The 15,784-nt window shown below is 41.6% G+C and overlaps 3 protein-coding genes across 4 annotated transcripts; 1 reads left to right on the top strand and 2 right to left on the bottom strand.

The window, feature by feature from the left end:
• Positions 1 to 7,723, bottom strand: tmem44 (transmembrane protein 44). The gene is made up of 11 exons (XM_069680650.1): positions 7,720 to 7,723; positions 6,402 to 6,576; positions 6,192 to 6,318; positions 6,027 to 6,117; positions 5,704 to 5,861; positions 5,473 to 5,559; positions 5,229 to 5,399; positions 4,664 to 4,825; positions 3,442 to 3,510; positions 3,207 to 3,341; positions 1 to 174 (listed from the first exon to the last, which is right to left on the bottom strand). The coding sequence occupies exons 1-11, from the start codon at positions 7,721 to 7,723 to the stop codon at positions 1 to 3; spliced, it is 1,353 nt and encodes a 450-aa protein (XP_069536751.1).
• On the bottom strand, positions 7,387 to 12,326 carry lsg1 (large 60S subunit nuclear export GTPase 1). Its single transcript, XM_069680043.1, has 14 exons — positions 12,115 to 12,326; positions 11,511 to 11,637; positions 11,030 to 11,150; positions 10,861 to 10,947; positions 10,642 to 10,728; positions 10,490 to 10,550; positions 10,118 to 10,294; positions 9,610 to 9,957; positions 9,415 to 9,516; positions 9,159 to 9,302; positions 8,842 to 8,965; positions 8,586 to 8,665; positions 8,110 to 8,277; positions 7,387 to 8,029 (listed from the first exon to the last, which is right to left on the bottom strand). The coding sequence occupies exons 1-14, from the start codon at positions 12,211 to 12,213 to the stop codon at positions 7,850 to 7,852; spliced, it is 1,905 nt and encodes a 634-aa protein (XP_069536144.1). The 5' UTR covers positions 12,214 to 12,326; the 3' UTR covers positions 7,387 to 7,849.
• Positions 12,327 to 13,584: 1,258 nt separating this feature from the next.
• On the top strand, positions 13,585 to 15,524 carry fam43a (family with sequence similarity 43 member A). Of its 2 annotated transcripts, none has more exons than XM_069679988.1 (2): positions 13,585 to 13,654; positions 13,771 to 15,524. In XM_069679988.1, the coding sequence occupies exon 2, from the start codon at positions 13,801 to 13,803 to the stop codon at positions 14,839 to 14,841; it is 1,041 nt and encodes a 346-aa protein (XP_069536089.1). In that variant the 5' UTR covers positions 13,585 to 13,654; positions 13,771 to 13,800; the 3' UTR covers positions 14,842 to 15,524. The 2 variants fall into 2 exon arrangements, with proteins under 2 accessions (XP_069536089.1, XP_069536090.1); XM_069679989.1 differs by having other exon boundaries at positions 13,591 to 13,654; positions 13,774 to 15,524.
• The last annotated feature ends 260 nt before the right edge of the window (positions 15,525 to 15,784 follow it).

Here is a 15,784-nt window from a genome sequence, read left to right as displayed (position 1 = left end):
TCACTTGTTGTCATCTGTACTGGACAGTGTTTTCTGTGGGGGTCCAGCCATGGCACAGGTGCAGGGTTTACATGGTTTGGGGTGTGTTGGCCACCCTTGCAGTGGAAACTCACCACCCTTCTGTTGTTGGGCTGTTGGTTTATTCCACTGGGCATTTGCTTCTTCAAAATCCCACTGGAAAGTACAGACAGGTGAAGATATTATGATGGAGAATTGCTGCTAAAGGAGTCCATGATGCTTTTATAGGAGCCGTCGTAAAGTCAGCCAATTTATTGTAATTTTTCAAATTATTTTGATTGTTTTTGGTTGCCTAAATGACTAAGGGCCTAATAATAGTTGGAGTTTTTTGAGTTGTTCTTCCTCAACTTTATCCTTGTTCCATTTGATGCTGGTTATTTATAACGTTCGAGACATCAAAGTTCATTCTACCTTTTGTGACTTATGTTCTGTTCAGCTAAATGTCAAGAATGCAAACGATTTAGCTTTGTTTGCACACAGACTTAAGTCCTTGCCAGCAGGCATCACACAAGAGACTATAAACATCTCCAAAAATAGCAGAGGGTAACACGGGCCCCCTATAGACAAGGCAAACATTTTGCACTACTTCCTAAGCAGACAGGCCCAGCCCTGTGCTGGTCTTTAATCAAAGACCCGTTACAGCAGAACAATTGGGCCACAAGGCAAATCTCAAACAATTCCACCCCTCAATGTACCCCTCAGCATCCCCTCCCCACCCTCCCTCACCTCCACCTCTGTCTCACCCCGACAAAGAGCTGGCACTCAGCAGAAATGTGCAAGAAACACACACAGCACAATAGACGATTCAAGCTGCTGGGCAGCTCCATCGACGCAGGAAGCACACTCTAAAATGTTGTGTGGTTTTATCATGATGTGCGATTATGGTCGTGTCATGTGGAGCATGCAAAATTTTAATTCATGTATAATTGTTCACTAGCAGTACAGTGTCCTTTCTGTCCTCAGCAGGCCCTTCAAACACTTTTACAGTTGGGTAATCTTTATGAATGGAAATGTTTTACAACCATCTCGGATTCTGTGCATCGGGGCTTAAAAATTAGACACAGCGCCGTCTTTATGGAAACCATCTTTTTTATTGATTTACTAAGTGAAGCGCTTCTGTTAATTCTAACTGACACGTGGGAAACGTGCCGGAGCAGAGGCCTAATGTAGGAATTTACCTGATGTTGTCTTTGATTAGAAGTGACTACAGATAAGAGATAGGAAGATTATTAAAGAATATTTGGAGCCTCTTTAGTGTTTGAAGCCCTTAATTCTGTGCTCAGGGCATTCACACCATTTGCTTTTTCCTGTTTGGTGCACAGTATCGAGCTGCAATTGTTTGTGCGCACACCATTTGCCTTTGTTCACATTAAATGACATCCTCCGTGCATGGCTTGGCTTACAGCAGCACAGTGAGGGAGTAGCTCTTGTGGCTTCGGAGCCTCAGGGCCTGAAAAGGACCAGGCTTGTAATTTAAATCTCCCTGAAACTTAAACCCTGCCCTTTTCAAAGAAGAGAAATTACATAAACGTGAGCTGTCCTCTAAAACAAGCCTCGTTTTTGCTGCAAACTCTAAGCACATTTGAAGAATGAAGCCACGTTCCTCATGAGTTAGAGCTAAAAATAAAAACCTACTTCCCTCAGATATTTTCTCCTTACACTTTTACCCACAAACCTTAAGCACACACACGCACACACACACACACGTCTCTGAAGAGTTTGACTCATCAATCCTACAAGAATATGCTGAGCGTCGTCTCTTCACAAAAACCTCTGACGGCTGTCTTGACTTACTTCCCTCAGAGTCACGTGTACCAAGCACACGGCTACGTTAGCAGTCCGAAATCCTGTTCTGGCTGCTACTTCTTCTTATGAGTTCCTCTGAATGCTGGATTTCTTATTTGCTCACACTAACAATGATATGTGACTTATGTCACATTATCTAATCTTACAAGTACAGCCTTACAGACAAAAGTACATGCATTGATTAGATCTAGGGATGCTGATAGGCTCAAAGCCGACTGAAGAAAAGAAGCTGTTTCCCCATGAAGTAGGGTTGGTGATTCATTTTAAGAAATCACACTGAAACTCTTTGGGCGTAACCACAACAGCAAATCAGACTCAACACTCTCCAGATGTGTGTTAATTAATAATTAACGCACAGAATCACATCTAACTCTACGAGACAGAATCTAACTGTTCTGACATTTATGACACACAGTTATATACATATAGCAGCATCAAGTCAAACATTCATCAAACAGCACCAGCCTAAACTGTCACCTCTTTATGGACTTCAGTGATTTGTTGTGCGGTGGATAACTCATTAAATAAGCCGCTGTAATAAAACACTGACAAACTGAACAAACACAGAAGTTCACACAAGGTGACAAAAGACAGTTAAACAGGAGTCAAACACCCTGTTACAATGTTCACTCACACTTTCACAGCTCCAACCACCAATATGTCGACATGCTGTCTCCACCTAGTGGCAGATTGTTAGTAGTGCACTTCATAGATGCATTCGACATCAGAACCATTCCAGTATCAGCAGTAACATGCTGCAAAGCTATCTGAGAAAATTAGATAATGACTGAAGATTTAATATTTATGCAACAGTGGAAAGTTTAATCTTTTTTTTTGTACATTTTAAGTTATATTGAAATAAAAATACTAAATAGACCTTCAGATGAGTTGATGTTGCCAAAGTGCTGTTTGAAATTGAACAAAAAATTTGTCCTGGTTATTACCAGCTAAACATGAAATTGGACGGGTGGACAAAATTGTTGTAAATAAATTAATAGCAATAATCTTGTATTGCTTAATCTCTTAGGGTGCCAACAACATCCGCCAAAGGAGACTACCAATGAATCGGGGGCATTTACATTTTAGATGAGATTAGATAAACCTTTGATTCCACAATAGGGAAATGTTCAGTGTTACACTGCAGCAAACAGGAAAGAGAAGAGATGTGCACAATGTTTCAATGTTGATTAACGGACATTGTCCCTTTTCTTCTTCAAAAAAATAAACCATCCCCTATCGTGTGCATGGACTGACTATAGTATGAGGAAGTGTTTTTCATTGAAATGCATTAAAATGACATTTCTTTTGGATCTCTGCTTGATTGATAAGATTATGCAAGTTAATTAGGTCATAAAATGTCACACACTTCTTCTCCAACCCACCTCTAGATCTGAACTTTCTAGCGAAGAGTCGTACGATGTGTCTGAGGAGCAGAGACTGTTGACTCGGATCACTCGCACTGTAAAAGGACGGTCCTCCATCTCCTCCTTAGACGACATCACCTCTTTAAGGCATGTCTGCAACAAATACAATACACATTTAATTGCAAGAATGGTCAGTGTCTGAGCGTAAGAATACATTAAATGAAGACTTCATGTTAGTACATTGCTGACTTACTTTTCTTGCAGGTTGAACACTGACATCCATGTAACGGCCCATCTCAGTCATCTTCTGGACTTTTTTTGTCTTTGAAGAGAAAAATCATTATCATTGATTAAATGAAAATTAATTGCAGATGTTCCTCACAAAATGTGTCAACATTTTATTTTTGTGCACATTTTCGCTGACACATTCAGCTCAATTAATGTAGCTCAGCATAAGGTCAAGCAGGAAGACTGTTTCAGACTCATTCATTCATGTCACGTTCTCTCTCTCTCGCTCTCTCTCTTTCCCCCTCTCTGTCCTTTCTGTCTGGTGATCAGCTGATTATGGGCGTCTACTATTTAAACTACTAAAACAACCAGATTTAGCCTCGACTTCTGTTGACCAATCATCCGGCTGCTGTCAGATTTTAAAGCTGTTCTCCTCTCTCCGCTGTCAGTTTCAGCTCGATCATTGCGACCCTCCTTCATCCCCGTCACCTCCAATCCATCTTATCGGTGTCCAAGTCCAGCTCCTCAGCTCACCCTGCATCCTTTCTTCACCACCACCACTAGTGTCTAGACTCCATTGAAGGATATCCTATTCCGCTCTCGGCCTCATTACCCCTTCGAGTACATGAAGACAACACGATGGGGTCTGATCGCCAGACTTTGCACATTTCTCATCTTTCCAATCTTGTAAATAAATAATTGCTCCCTCATAATGAAGTCTCAGGGTAACAAAACATCTTACTCAGTTTGTCCATACAGAAAAACATGCTGTAATTTGTGTACGCTGTAGATGTATTATATATACATATATATATATATATATATATATATATTCCTGTGTGATTCCCAGAGTTTAGGAAAACAGGAAGAACATCAACAAGTATGGCCCAATCCCAATCTCCACCCTAAAGCCCAAGCACTGAACACACGCGGACTTAAATGGCGTCAGGCATGCAGTGTGAGGGTTTGAGAACTGCATAAAAATGAGGAATGGGACACACTATCAGTATTTTTATACATCACCAAGTTCGCTATGAACTCTGGGTAAGTCCCACAGGAAAGTCTGAAGATATGCAGACTCACGGAAAGTCCGTAATTTGGCATTGAAAAGTCTGCATCAGAGTCCTCACGCACTCTGTGATCTGACAGTGGGACAGCACTAAGCACTCACACACTCACTGGGAACGCACCTCAAAGTCTGTGAGTCTGTGAATGTGGAGATTGGGATTGGGCCTATGAATACTTACTTTTGTTTGTGCTGATGAAGTAACTTCTTGTTTTCTTTGTCTCTTCATGACAACGTTATCTTCAGGGTTGAGGCCAGAACAACCCAAAAGGCTCTCTGTATCTGGAGAAAAGCTGGTCTGCTGCCGTCTGGTTCTTCTCTTGCAGCAACAGGCGACTAAAATCTGACAATGTTGGATTAAAGGTCCACAGTTCATACCTGTTTGAAAATCAGTTAAATTCCGATCCAAGAAATGTAATACTGGTACATCGATTAAATCGGATTCTGCTGCATGTAGATTCCCGTAGATCAAACATCGTGAGGAGTACTGTGATGATCTCTTCTGTTTTATATCAATAACAGTGTTGAGCCCGTGTAAGATGTTCTTTCAATCTATGCGGTATGCAGTTTTTTTCCCAGTAAAATAAGAGTTTAGAAACTCTGGCTGTATCAATACTGTGTTGGAAATGCTACCTGAAACCTCTATTCCTGGATCCAAATTCCCAGATGAAGGGCTTTGTGTTTGGCAGGGGTGTTATTCTGGTCTGAGAGAGTCAAGTTGTGGTCACTGTAAAAAATGAGGATACAAGAAGGTCCAGGATGAACCAGCACATTGCTGACAGCAGCCACGGCATCACTCTTAAAACAAACGCTGGCCGCGTGTCGTAGAGGAGAATGGCAGCAGCATAGAGGGCGCCAGCCAGGGAGCACAGCAGTGCAGAGAACACGTAGGCCCAGGTAAACATCTGTCCTCTGTACTAAAGGAGAAAAAATAGATGTAATTCCCAAAAAAGCAATTTAATACTGGTAATTAATGATGTTGTCACTTACTGCTCTGCAGACTGCAGGGAACCTGGAGGTACAGGCGATGACAAAGGACAGCAAGCCAAGTAGGTAACCCAGGATTTCAGTGTTGTCCTATAAAAACATAATCAACATATCAACATAAGGATGTTACCTCTTTATAGACCAGATTGAAGAACATAAAACAAATATTTGTCTGTGGAACTACAAGAAGTCATTAAAAAACTACAAAAAGTCCCAGTGGAGGTGTGTGCTCACCTGGAGGGTGACTTGCAGCAGTTTCCTCCCGCTGAGTGGCGTGTCTGCTCGGCGGTGGGTGACCGCGGGCTTCAGAAAACCTCCTGCAACCACCATTAGTACGCACACTCCAAGGAGGTGCTGCCTCCTCCTGCTCCTCATCATCCTATGTCTCCTTTCTGAGGGAAAACACACACACACACACACACACACACACACACACACACACAAACACACACAAACAAGAGGAGATGCTGTTGTAATGGTTGAAGGGTGTACATCAGTAAGATTGTCTTAGAATTATAAGGTTTGTATCACTGATTATGGCATTTCTCTAAACTTACCGGCCTTTGAGTTCCAGTAGAGGAGCACAGACAGGCAGCAAGAAATAACATGGACAGCATCCACAGCAGCAGCAAAAGCACCCATTAAGATCTACAGAAGGGAGCAGAAATAATAACCTGCTGTGTGCAAAACATGACAAATGTCATAAATAAAAACTGTGTTACCTGGATATGCAGTTGTCTGGACAGGATGGCTCCAAAGGTGCTGCACACGTTACCGAGGAAGCTGTAGAAGGATGTTGACGTTTCTCCCGGATTTTCTCTCCGCCATGTGCACCTCTGATACACAAGCCTGAAACAGTGAAGACAGGTGTAATGCCACTCTAGCCTTTTCAATTAATTACGGGAACAAATGCTGTAACCAATATTACTCACAGAAAGCATGACACTAGTAAAAGCAGCGCAGACAGACCACTGAGGCCGACGGGGACGCAAACTTTGTCTGCGTCACGGGAGAAGCAGGTGGAGACTGAATCCACGCAAAAGTCAATGAGACCGGAGAGAAAAGTGTTGGGATTTACTGTTGCCGCTGCGAGTCCCCTCATATTAACTGCTAATGTGTTTACATGTCGTGTTACTTGAGAAATTCAATCCACGCAGCACCTATGCAGCCATGCGACCAGCGAGCAAACTCAAACAAACGCTCCAAAGCAGGCAGGAAGGGGCGTGATGATGTAAGCAGGAGCTGACCTGTGATACACCTTCCTAAACTGTGTGTTGTGGTAAACAAGATCTGTAAGTCTAAAACTAAAACATCTACTCCATCGTTTGAACAGAGGTTCTGCTCTATCATTAGAGATTAACTTTAAGGTCGAGCTGTGACATTTGCGTTGGTACTGAATCTTCCCCTGAATGAGGCCCACAGAGTTGACAGCCTGCAGTTATGGATTACTTACTGTATGTGAGTGAGGCGACGCCCCTCTGGTCAGTCTTTGGAGTTGGCTCTGTATACCTCTTCCCTTTGAAAACTTCCTTTGTACATAAAGGTTGTAACTGTCTTTAGATACACCAGACGTTGTCTCCCTCTTTCGGTATACTGGACAATATATGTTAAATCTAGATAGCATAATGGCCGTCCACTATCTAATCTGGGCATCTCCTCTGTACGTCATAACTGCTTGAGTTTTTTAATATATAATGTATGTTTTTATTCCCCTAGATTAAGGGAAATGAAACCTTTAAAGAAACGAGCCTCTACTGTATGTTTCCACACTTCCTTGTACATTAATAAGTCGTGATCTGAATTTCCCAATCATTTATAAAAACACTAATTTTCTTTCCACCACTGTGTAGCAATCACCAATAATAACATCACTGAATTAGAGAGAAAAAAGTGACACACTAACATAAAAACGTCCAATTTATTTCATAATAGATTTTTACATTAATCACAACATCACACATATTGATTCTTCAACAATCAACATACAGAAATGTATCTGGTTAATGTAGCATGATGTAATTAGTCATTTGAAAAAGCTTCAAAATACAAATTGAAAATGTTCTTTTCAATGAATCACCTCAAATCCACCCTCCGGATGTTGTGTGCATTTCTGAACAAGGTGGTGAGATCATGTGGACAACTGCTGATCCAGTTGATGGAATGCACTGCACTAATATGATCTTTTAACCAGAGCAGTAAATGATTATGAACCTCATTTGTTGATCATAAAACAGCCTGACCTTTTCATACACATGGCAGTACAGAGCCTGAATCTACCTACAGCATTAATTCCTTTGGAATCACACATGAACTGTATTTTATGGTTTCTCCTTCCTGCAGAAATCATCTGTAATTTAAAGTCCTTTGATGCACGTCGTCGTCAGGCGTCTAAATGCTTGTTGAGACGTCGCACTTTCTCCTTCTTGTTCTGGTTGCCGTGTTTTTTCCAGGGTTTTCCCACCACCGTCTCCGCTCCAGCTTTTCCCAGGCCGACAGGTCCACTGCCTGGTTTGTAGCCCATGACGGACTGGACGCCCTTGGAGAGCGCACGCACATTCTCCTGAAGACAGAAGATCTCATCAATATTCAAGCATTTAACTTAAGTCATTTTTCTTACTATGAAGGAAAAAGCAATTGTACCTGATGGAAGAAGTTCTTGTCAACCACATTTTCAATCCTCTTGATCTTCCGTTTGTTTGGTATTAAGGAGAGGTCACAGTCCAAGTCTCTGTTCAGGAAGTTGTTGTGCTGCGGCTGGAAGTCCTCAACATTGATATGTGGAGGAGGATGGCAGTACAGAAGCTTGCCCTGTGAGGAGTCAACATTGTTAGGAAGAGGATTAGCTACTCTGGCTGCACGTTATAACTTGCAATTTATGAATGGCGTATCAACAACAACGATAAACAACACAAAACTAATCCGACAGCTACTAAAATATGAAGATACACTATCAGTCAAAGGTCCCCACTGTCTTCTTAAACGTAAGGCTTGTAATGCAGGTGTTACATATTCACAACAAGACTAAATCTACTTTAATATGTTGGTACTCAGGAGATGGTTCCTTATGTCCCATTCAACCTGTGATTGTTCATTTCAGACTCGGGTCTGGCACTTACGCAGACATAATCCTTCAGGATGTACCGGGCTGATCTGGACTGATCAGGCTGGCCGTGCGACGTCATAAAGCCTCTCATGTCTGGAATGAAAGGAAACATAATAATAAACTTTATACAGATATTAGACACAGGGCTTTAAAAACACAAGAATAGCCAAATGAATGCAGAAAAATAACCCATTCAAGTCAAACAATGCAGGGTTCAAGCCGACGAGCATCATTCATGTATCCTCTATGGAAATGTGTGATGGTCTTACATCCATAAGCCATCAGCAGCTCCTCATACGTGGGGTGTCTGTCAGGGTCCTCGTCTTCTCGTGGTCGGATGATGTTGATGCCGTAGGTGCCTTCTAGGACATGCCGAGGGATTACCTGACATATGTGACAAATCTGTTAAGGTCCTACCTAAAAACTGCATCCAAGAAATCCTTACAGAGCTTCAAGGTGTACAAATGGAAGAGTCTAGCTGTGACATTTCAAAGATCAACATGTCAGTGTAAATATATTTTTGTCTTCCTGAAAGAGCTGTTGCTAGATTCTGCAGTTGCTGTGCCAAAAAGTGTTCAAAGGATATAAGGGAGACTGCAGGCACGTGATCTCTCATCTGGTCAATGGGCAGGATCCCAGAGCAGATCATCTCAGCTTTGGTTGAAACAAAGGAGGGCATGACCAGACCAGGGCAGTCACACAGGCACAGGCCTTGATCCACGTATAGAGTCTGTGATGTATACCAAGAAAGAACATTGAAAACAATCAGAACTTAAGCTTTTTTGTTGATTAGAAAGAATGACTTATATTCATACTGAGATCTTTAAGGAGGATTACTGTACCTGAAAGTGCTTAGTGTGTCCAGGAGTGGCTGAAACAGACACCTTCTTGTTCCGTAGAATAGTGTTGATACTGGAACTCTTTCCCACGTTGGGATACCCAACCTGTAGAATTCATACACGATAAAAATGGTACCTAATAAACACACAAAAAAATTGACTCTATAGTGTGATGTTTAGTGTCAACTTTTTACCCACCAGTCCCACTGTCAGTTGTCCTTCTTTACACCCGGGCCCGGTGTGAACAGCCTTAAACATGTCCAGCAGCTCGTCCTTCTGCAGCAAACGGCTGGAGTTGTGGAAGGAGGATTTCCTTGAGGAACCGGCAGCCCCTTCCTCTTCTTCTCCCTCATCTTCAGAGCAGGAGTGCCATTCCTCCTCGTCTACAGTTATCCTGTCCTGCTGCTCCTCCTCCTCCTCCTCCTCCTCTGGTGTCTTCGCCTTAACCTCTCCATCTGCCCCTTTTTGAGTCATGTCTTCATTGTCAGGCTGTCCCTCCTCTTCTGGTTCGCTCTCTTCACACTCTGCATCCTCCACTTCCATGCCCTGTGAGGAGAGATGCTTTGTACTGTGATACTCAGTTTAAACTCTGAAAAAGCAAGCCTACACTATCCACCTTTCCTGGGTGAGAGAATGTTGATCTTCACAGTTCTTTACTTCCAAGAAATACATGTATTAACAGGTGCTGCTCCTCGATCATTCTCACCTTCTCCTCTGCATCCAGTCTGTCGCCCTCAGCCAGAGCAGACCAGAAAACAGCCCTCAGCCCTTCTTTCTGGAAGTGTCTGGCCCAGACTCTCCTCTGTTCCCTGGTCAGCAGGTCTGCCTTGTTCACCAACAGCATGTTCACTTTATGCTCCGACACTTCCTTTACGTACAACTCCTGGAAACACACCAATAAGTCACACAGAATGAAACTGAACTGAATGTTCTTCTGGTTATAATTCCTTGAATTGTTACACAATAAATATGAACTACTGTACTGCAGTACAAATGTTAGAAAAAATCTCAAGATGAAAGAAAACACACGCACACATCTTTCCTTTCATAATAAAGCAACTCTGCTTAATTTACTTACCAGGTCAGGACATCTGAACAACAAAGGATTTCTGGCATCAACAATTTGAACAACGACATCACTGCAAGGAAACACAGAAATAGTTTTGCCTTAAGTATCAGATAAATAGAACACATTCCTTGTTATGAGCTGTATTCAGCTTTAGTTTCTACCTCCTCTCGATCACTCTCCACAGTTGTCTCCAGAACTCCAGGTTCCTCTCAAATGGGGTGAGAATTAACTTCTGTTCCTCTTCCAGCCTTTAGAGGGAACACATAAAGTTAGACTGCTGACATTCATGATTTTGAACAATTAACATGCAACAATAACGTTACTGCTAACGACAATCTTTGTAAGAGCAGATGTGATTGACTTTATAGAGTTTTACATACTGTGCAAGCTCTCGTCTCCACTCCAAGAAGCTATCCTTCTCGGCTTGCTGAAGATCATCTGGACTGGTGCTTTCATCCCAGTGGGGGCTAAAATTTGGAGAGATATGTCACAAGAATAAATTATTCTGAACAGCAGTTTCATAAAATTAACTAAATCTATTGTACTTACCGTCGGGGGATTCTGAGGAAATGCCTGTTTTCTTCATGCAGCTTTTTCAGCCTTGTTCTCTCCTCAGCTGTTAGTAAGCCAGCTCTAGCTTCAGCTGGCACAAACTTGATGTTGAGTTTCTCTAAGAAAACAAAGCAAAGTGCAGTCAGAGACAGTAGTGGAATCATCGGACAAAGGTGACGTGTATAATGAGTGATATATTCAGAATATTTTCAAGTGCCCTCAAAGGTGCTGCCCATGTTTTAACTTCTTTAGAACACAGGAAAAATGTATTTATAATTCTGTAAGCAGTGAAGGTAAAGCAAACTGTGATCGTGCGAGCAATTAGTAAATTTCATATGTCAGTATAAAGTACCAGTAACAACCCAACCTTGAATTCTGTTTGAGGTACAGTTTACACATGACAACTGTGACAGAATGGTATACACATACAATGCAAGAACTGCACATGAGTTAGGTAAGGTCTTGGTTTTTTTTTTACCAGCAACAAATTCTGTTCCTGCCAATTCAGCAGTGGCCAGAAAGTCATCCATGGAACTCTGTTCTGTCACTGACTGCAGGTTCAGTCGGCCCCAGTCATAGCCATCATTCAGCTCACTGGTGTGGATCTGGGATCAAATAAGAATTGCGTTAAAATGCTGAAAATGGTCAGATATATTTACCAGTGAATAATTAATTAAACATGCCCGGTGGCGGGAGCCTCTCATGGTGGACTTCCAATTAATTTATTCTGAAAACAAACTATGGGTGATTGCAGAATGTAATATAAACCTTATGTTTAAGTGTAATTTATCTTGATGCCGAATTTACCACAAAAACGTATTTATCACAACTTTTCAACAATTTAGTTATTCCAGGTTTACGATAAATTCACAGTTTCTTAAAGAAGTTTGGCGCAAGCAACACACCATACTTTTCAGCTTCATTGACAGCTCTACCGTTTAGTGAAAAAGTTGAACGGCAGTTAAAAAAGCGCCGACAATGATTTGCCGACTTGATTGTCTATTAAGAACAGCGAGACAACTATCTTCCATGATTTATTTAAACGTGTTTAATATAAGATAGTTGCTGTTGCCATGTCATACCCATGAGTCGCCTCTCTTGTTTCCTCGGCCTGCCTGAAGTCTCTCCTTTATCAGAGCTCTGCCCAGTCCGACTCCCCCGCCTGCCTTCTTTTTCCCCATACTGGCTTCTAACGTTGTCACCTCACAAAAGAAACACTGTTGTTATTATCTATCTGAAGGCTTCAAAACATGTATAAGCAATTAGCTACTGTGCCCCATGTGCATTACGCCTGGGCAATACGTTGTTGTCGTAAGTACCGGAAGTGGGACAAACCAATCAAGTCTCATAGACGGATAAGTAACCCTGCTACAACTACTTGGAAATTTTGATTATTATAGTTTTTCCAAGTAGTTAATAATTAACATAAGTTATCCGTATAATTCACTGTTAAGAGTTTTGAGGCTTAAGCTTCATTGTTATGAATATCTATAGTTACGTTACTTTGGTACAGTCCACTTTTGTGTCCAGCTTTCAAAAGAGCCCTGAAGAAAATATAACCATATCAAGTAGTTCCACATTTCAGTCCATTTTACGATCAAATGAATATCTATAGGCTAACATTCTAAATATAAATACTTTTAAAATATATTGATATATATATATTCACAAGTAAAAATCTAATAATTCGCCTAGTAATAATGAATTATCTCCCTTTATCGTACAAACACAACAAACTGCCTTCTGATGTGATCCATAAGAGGGCAGCATATAACAACCAATAAGGATGGCTCATCTACCTTCCCACAAAGACCAACATGATGAAGTCTTTGGAAATAAATGGCTACTTTTATACCAATTTTTTAATTATACATTACATCTAAATTTCAAGTGAGATTAATTTTATGACCGGTTTTTGTTTGTGTAACAAAATATTTTGGTGGTGATAGAATTGGTTTAACTTAAGAAGGAGATAATACATTTCTAGTTCAAGATATTTTAGTGATATGTAAATAGGGAACATAAACTTTGTTAAAGCTCACTTATAAATGTGAGATGCAATGTCAAGACATGGAAAAACAAATTTGTTTTGGTGGAGTGAGAAAAAGGTACACTCATTATGCTTAAGACATTCAATTTGCAGCAATTATAATAAAATATATAGGTACTTTTTAATTTGCTCTCAGCGATTATTATTTTTTTCTTTATAAAAAACACATTTATCTTAGGTTTATATCTTTTCCCTTTTACCTCTTGTAACAAGGAATGGTTATGTAGCTATCAATATCTTAATGCATTCAACCAAGTAGTCTGTTGTTGTTTTTTTCTTTTGTTTGTTTGTTTTCATATCATTCTTAAGAACTGTGTATGAAATTATTGTGCATTTGAAAATAACAGGAAACATGAGCGTCATGTATGACTAGACAGTCAGAGACAGAGATATGCTCCTACAGCAAAACTCTTATTTGGTTCAGCCCCCCCTACAGCCACACTCAAATGGTTTCTCCCTCTGTATAAATCGGGAAGCTCGTGCCTCTACAGTAGATTGTACGCTGTCCTAAATGGAAACAGGACGGGGAACATCACAATGGACCAGAGCACTTTAAAGGATGAACAGATGAAGTACGGTGTCTTTGCGTTCAGTTCTCATAGAGTAGCTCATAAATGACCTGACAGGACTAGACACTTCTAGGATTAGTAGTAGCCTAATATAAGGTTTTATTTTCTTTCTCTCTCAGTAGACTTTGTTGCTGTTGACTGGAAATAAAATGCTGCCTTGGAAGAAGAATAAGTTCGACCTGATTGAGGAAGACAAGCAGTCCAAGCAGAAGGGCTATGCGGTGAGTCTCAACTACTCCGCGCTCACCTCCTTCGCCAAGTCCTGCCCTGAGAGCGCACTCAACAGGGTGGGCAGCATGTTTAAGTCAAAGAGGAAAAAGGTGAAGATCACCAGCGAGGACCCCACATACACTGTGCTCTACCTGGGGAATGCCACCACCATCCAGTCCAAAGGGGACGGCTGCACGGACGTAGCGGTGAGCAAGATCTGGGGCAAAAGCGAAATGGGCAAGAACGGCACCAAGATGAGGCTGACCATCAGCTCGCAGGGCATCAGGATGGTGCATGTGGACGACAAGGCCAGGAGGCCGGGACACTTGTACTTGCTGCACCGGATAACTTATTGCGTCGCGGACCCGAGACTACCGAAGATTTTCGCCTGGATTTACAGGCACGAGATGAAGCACAAGGCTGTGATGCTGCGCTGCCACGCAGTGCTGGTGTCCAAGCCGGAGAAGGCAAAGGCCATGGCGCTGCTGCTGTACCAGACCTCAGCTACAGCCCTGGCTGAGTTCAAAAGACTAAAACGGAGGGACGATGCTCGGCACCAGCAACAGCAGCTCATAGGAGAACAGACCATCCCGTTGGTCCCCATCAGGAAGCTCCTGAACGGACAGTGTTACTACAAACCCCCGGTGGAGCGCAGCCGGAGCGCGCCCAAGCTCGGCTCCATCACTGAGGACTTGGTCGGGGAGGAGGAGGAGGAGAAAGCGATGCACTTTGAGTGTGAGGACATTCTGGACACTGTCGATGATTGTGTTACAAACGGTAAACAGGAGTTGTGTCAGATTATTAATGACTTGGGAGAAATGTGTATAGGAAACGACGTGCAGACACTGAAAGCTGATCTCAGAGTCACCAGACTTCTTTCTGGAGAGAGCACGGGGAGCGAATCCTCCATAGAGAGCAACCAGGAGCCCCCTCCGCTCACTAACGGGCTACAGGAGATAAAGGTGCAGGAAGTTGCCTGATTGTTTATGACATTTTTGTGCGCCTCTGGCGCATTGTTATGTTGGGTAAAGATGTCTCCAAAAGAAACATTTCCTGTGTCAACTTTATTTTGGAGAGAGTGAACCCTAATCTGTGCCTCCACGACCAATTTTATAGGATCCAGAAACCATAGACACAATAAGGCTACTGAATGATATTTGAAGGTGTAAACGGAGGAGGAAAAAAAAGGAAAATCAAATGTATGTGGATGAGAGGTTGGACCGACAAAATCCCAGTGCGCCCTAGGACGCACGGCACTAATTCCATCTTTTACTTAAGAGGATTTGTTGTAGCCTCGAGCTTGTTTACCTAATGTTTTCTTCTCTCTCTCGGACATTGCATTTTCCTTTTGAAAAGTGCTCCTAACGATCCAAAAAACATTCCGGTTTTTTAAAGCACGTTTTCCTCCCTGAGTGGTTCAGTGGGTCTAAACATGCATCCTTAATTTTCCTGTCAGGGTGTTACAGCCTGTTCATCTACTTTTATTTTGCACTGTTGTAGGTCTTTCAAGTATTATGTTGACTTTGTGTACATAATGTTTGTTGTTATGTTGTCTGAAACATAAATGTCATATCTTTGCTGTGCAAAAGGAAACAACCTTTATGTATTAAAATGTAAAGTCAGATGTTTTAAGTATAAATATGTTATTTTTTAAAGAATGAAAAATGTGGTTTGTTCTGTGAACCTCATAGAATTATCAATAAAAAACATAAACTATATAAAGTTGTTGAAGTGAATGTGTAGATTTAAAGACACGTAGGCTTTGTTTTCCTTCGGTGCTCTTAAAAATGGGAGGGAATTACCTTGAGAGTCTTAAAAGGAGGTCAGACTTGCAGTGCTAAAAAAAGGTCACATCTAGACTGAAATGTAAATAGAAACTATTCTCTCAGCTGGAGATGCGACAGGTATTATCAGCGTTATCAT

Source organism: Semicossyphus pulcher, unplaced genomic scaffold (assembly GCF_022749685.1).
Source record: "Semicossyphus pulcher isolate SPU_LCO1_2020_fin unplaced genomic scaffold, fSemPul1.0.p SCAF_4, whole genome shotgun sequence".
NCBI classification, from domain to species: Eukaryota; Metazoa; Chordata; class Actinopteri; order Labriformes; family Labridae; genus Semicossyphus; species Semicossyphus pulcher.
The sequence above is the reverse complement of the archived record's forward strand: the minus strand, read 5'-3'. Positions and strand labels throughout refer to the sequence as shown.

Coding starts and splice junctions, on each gene's coding strand:
- tmem44 (XM_069680650.1), bottom strand. Junction 4,826..5,228: donor GGTTCATCCTGGACCTTCTT/GTATCCTCATTT, acceptor CAACATTGTCAG/ATTTTAGTCGCCTGTTGCTG. Junction 3,342..3,441: donor GTGTTCAACCTGCAAGAAAA/GTAAGTCAGCAA, acceptor TATTTGTTGCAG/ACATGCCTTAAAGAGGTGAT.
- lsg1 (XM_069680043.1), bottom strand. CDS start 12,213: ATGGGGAAAAAGAAGGCAGGCGGGGGAGTCGGACTGGGCAGAGCTCTG. Junction 10,729..10,860: donor TGGAGACGAGAGCTTGCACA/GTATGTAAAACT, acceptor TTCCCTCTAAAG/GCTGGAAGAGGAACAGAAGT. Junction 8,030..8,109: donor ACAAGAACTTCTTCCATCAG/GTACAATTGCTT, acceptor TTCTGTCTTCAG/GAGAATGTGCGTGCGCTCTC.
- fam43a (XM_069679988.1), top strand. CDS start 13,801: ATGCTGCCTTGGAAGAAGAATAAGTTCGACCTGATTGAGGAAGACAAG.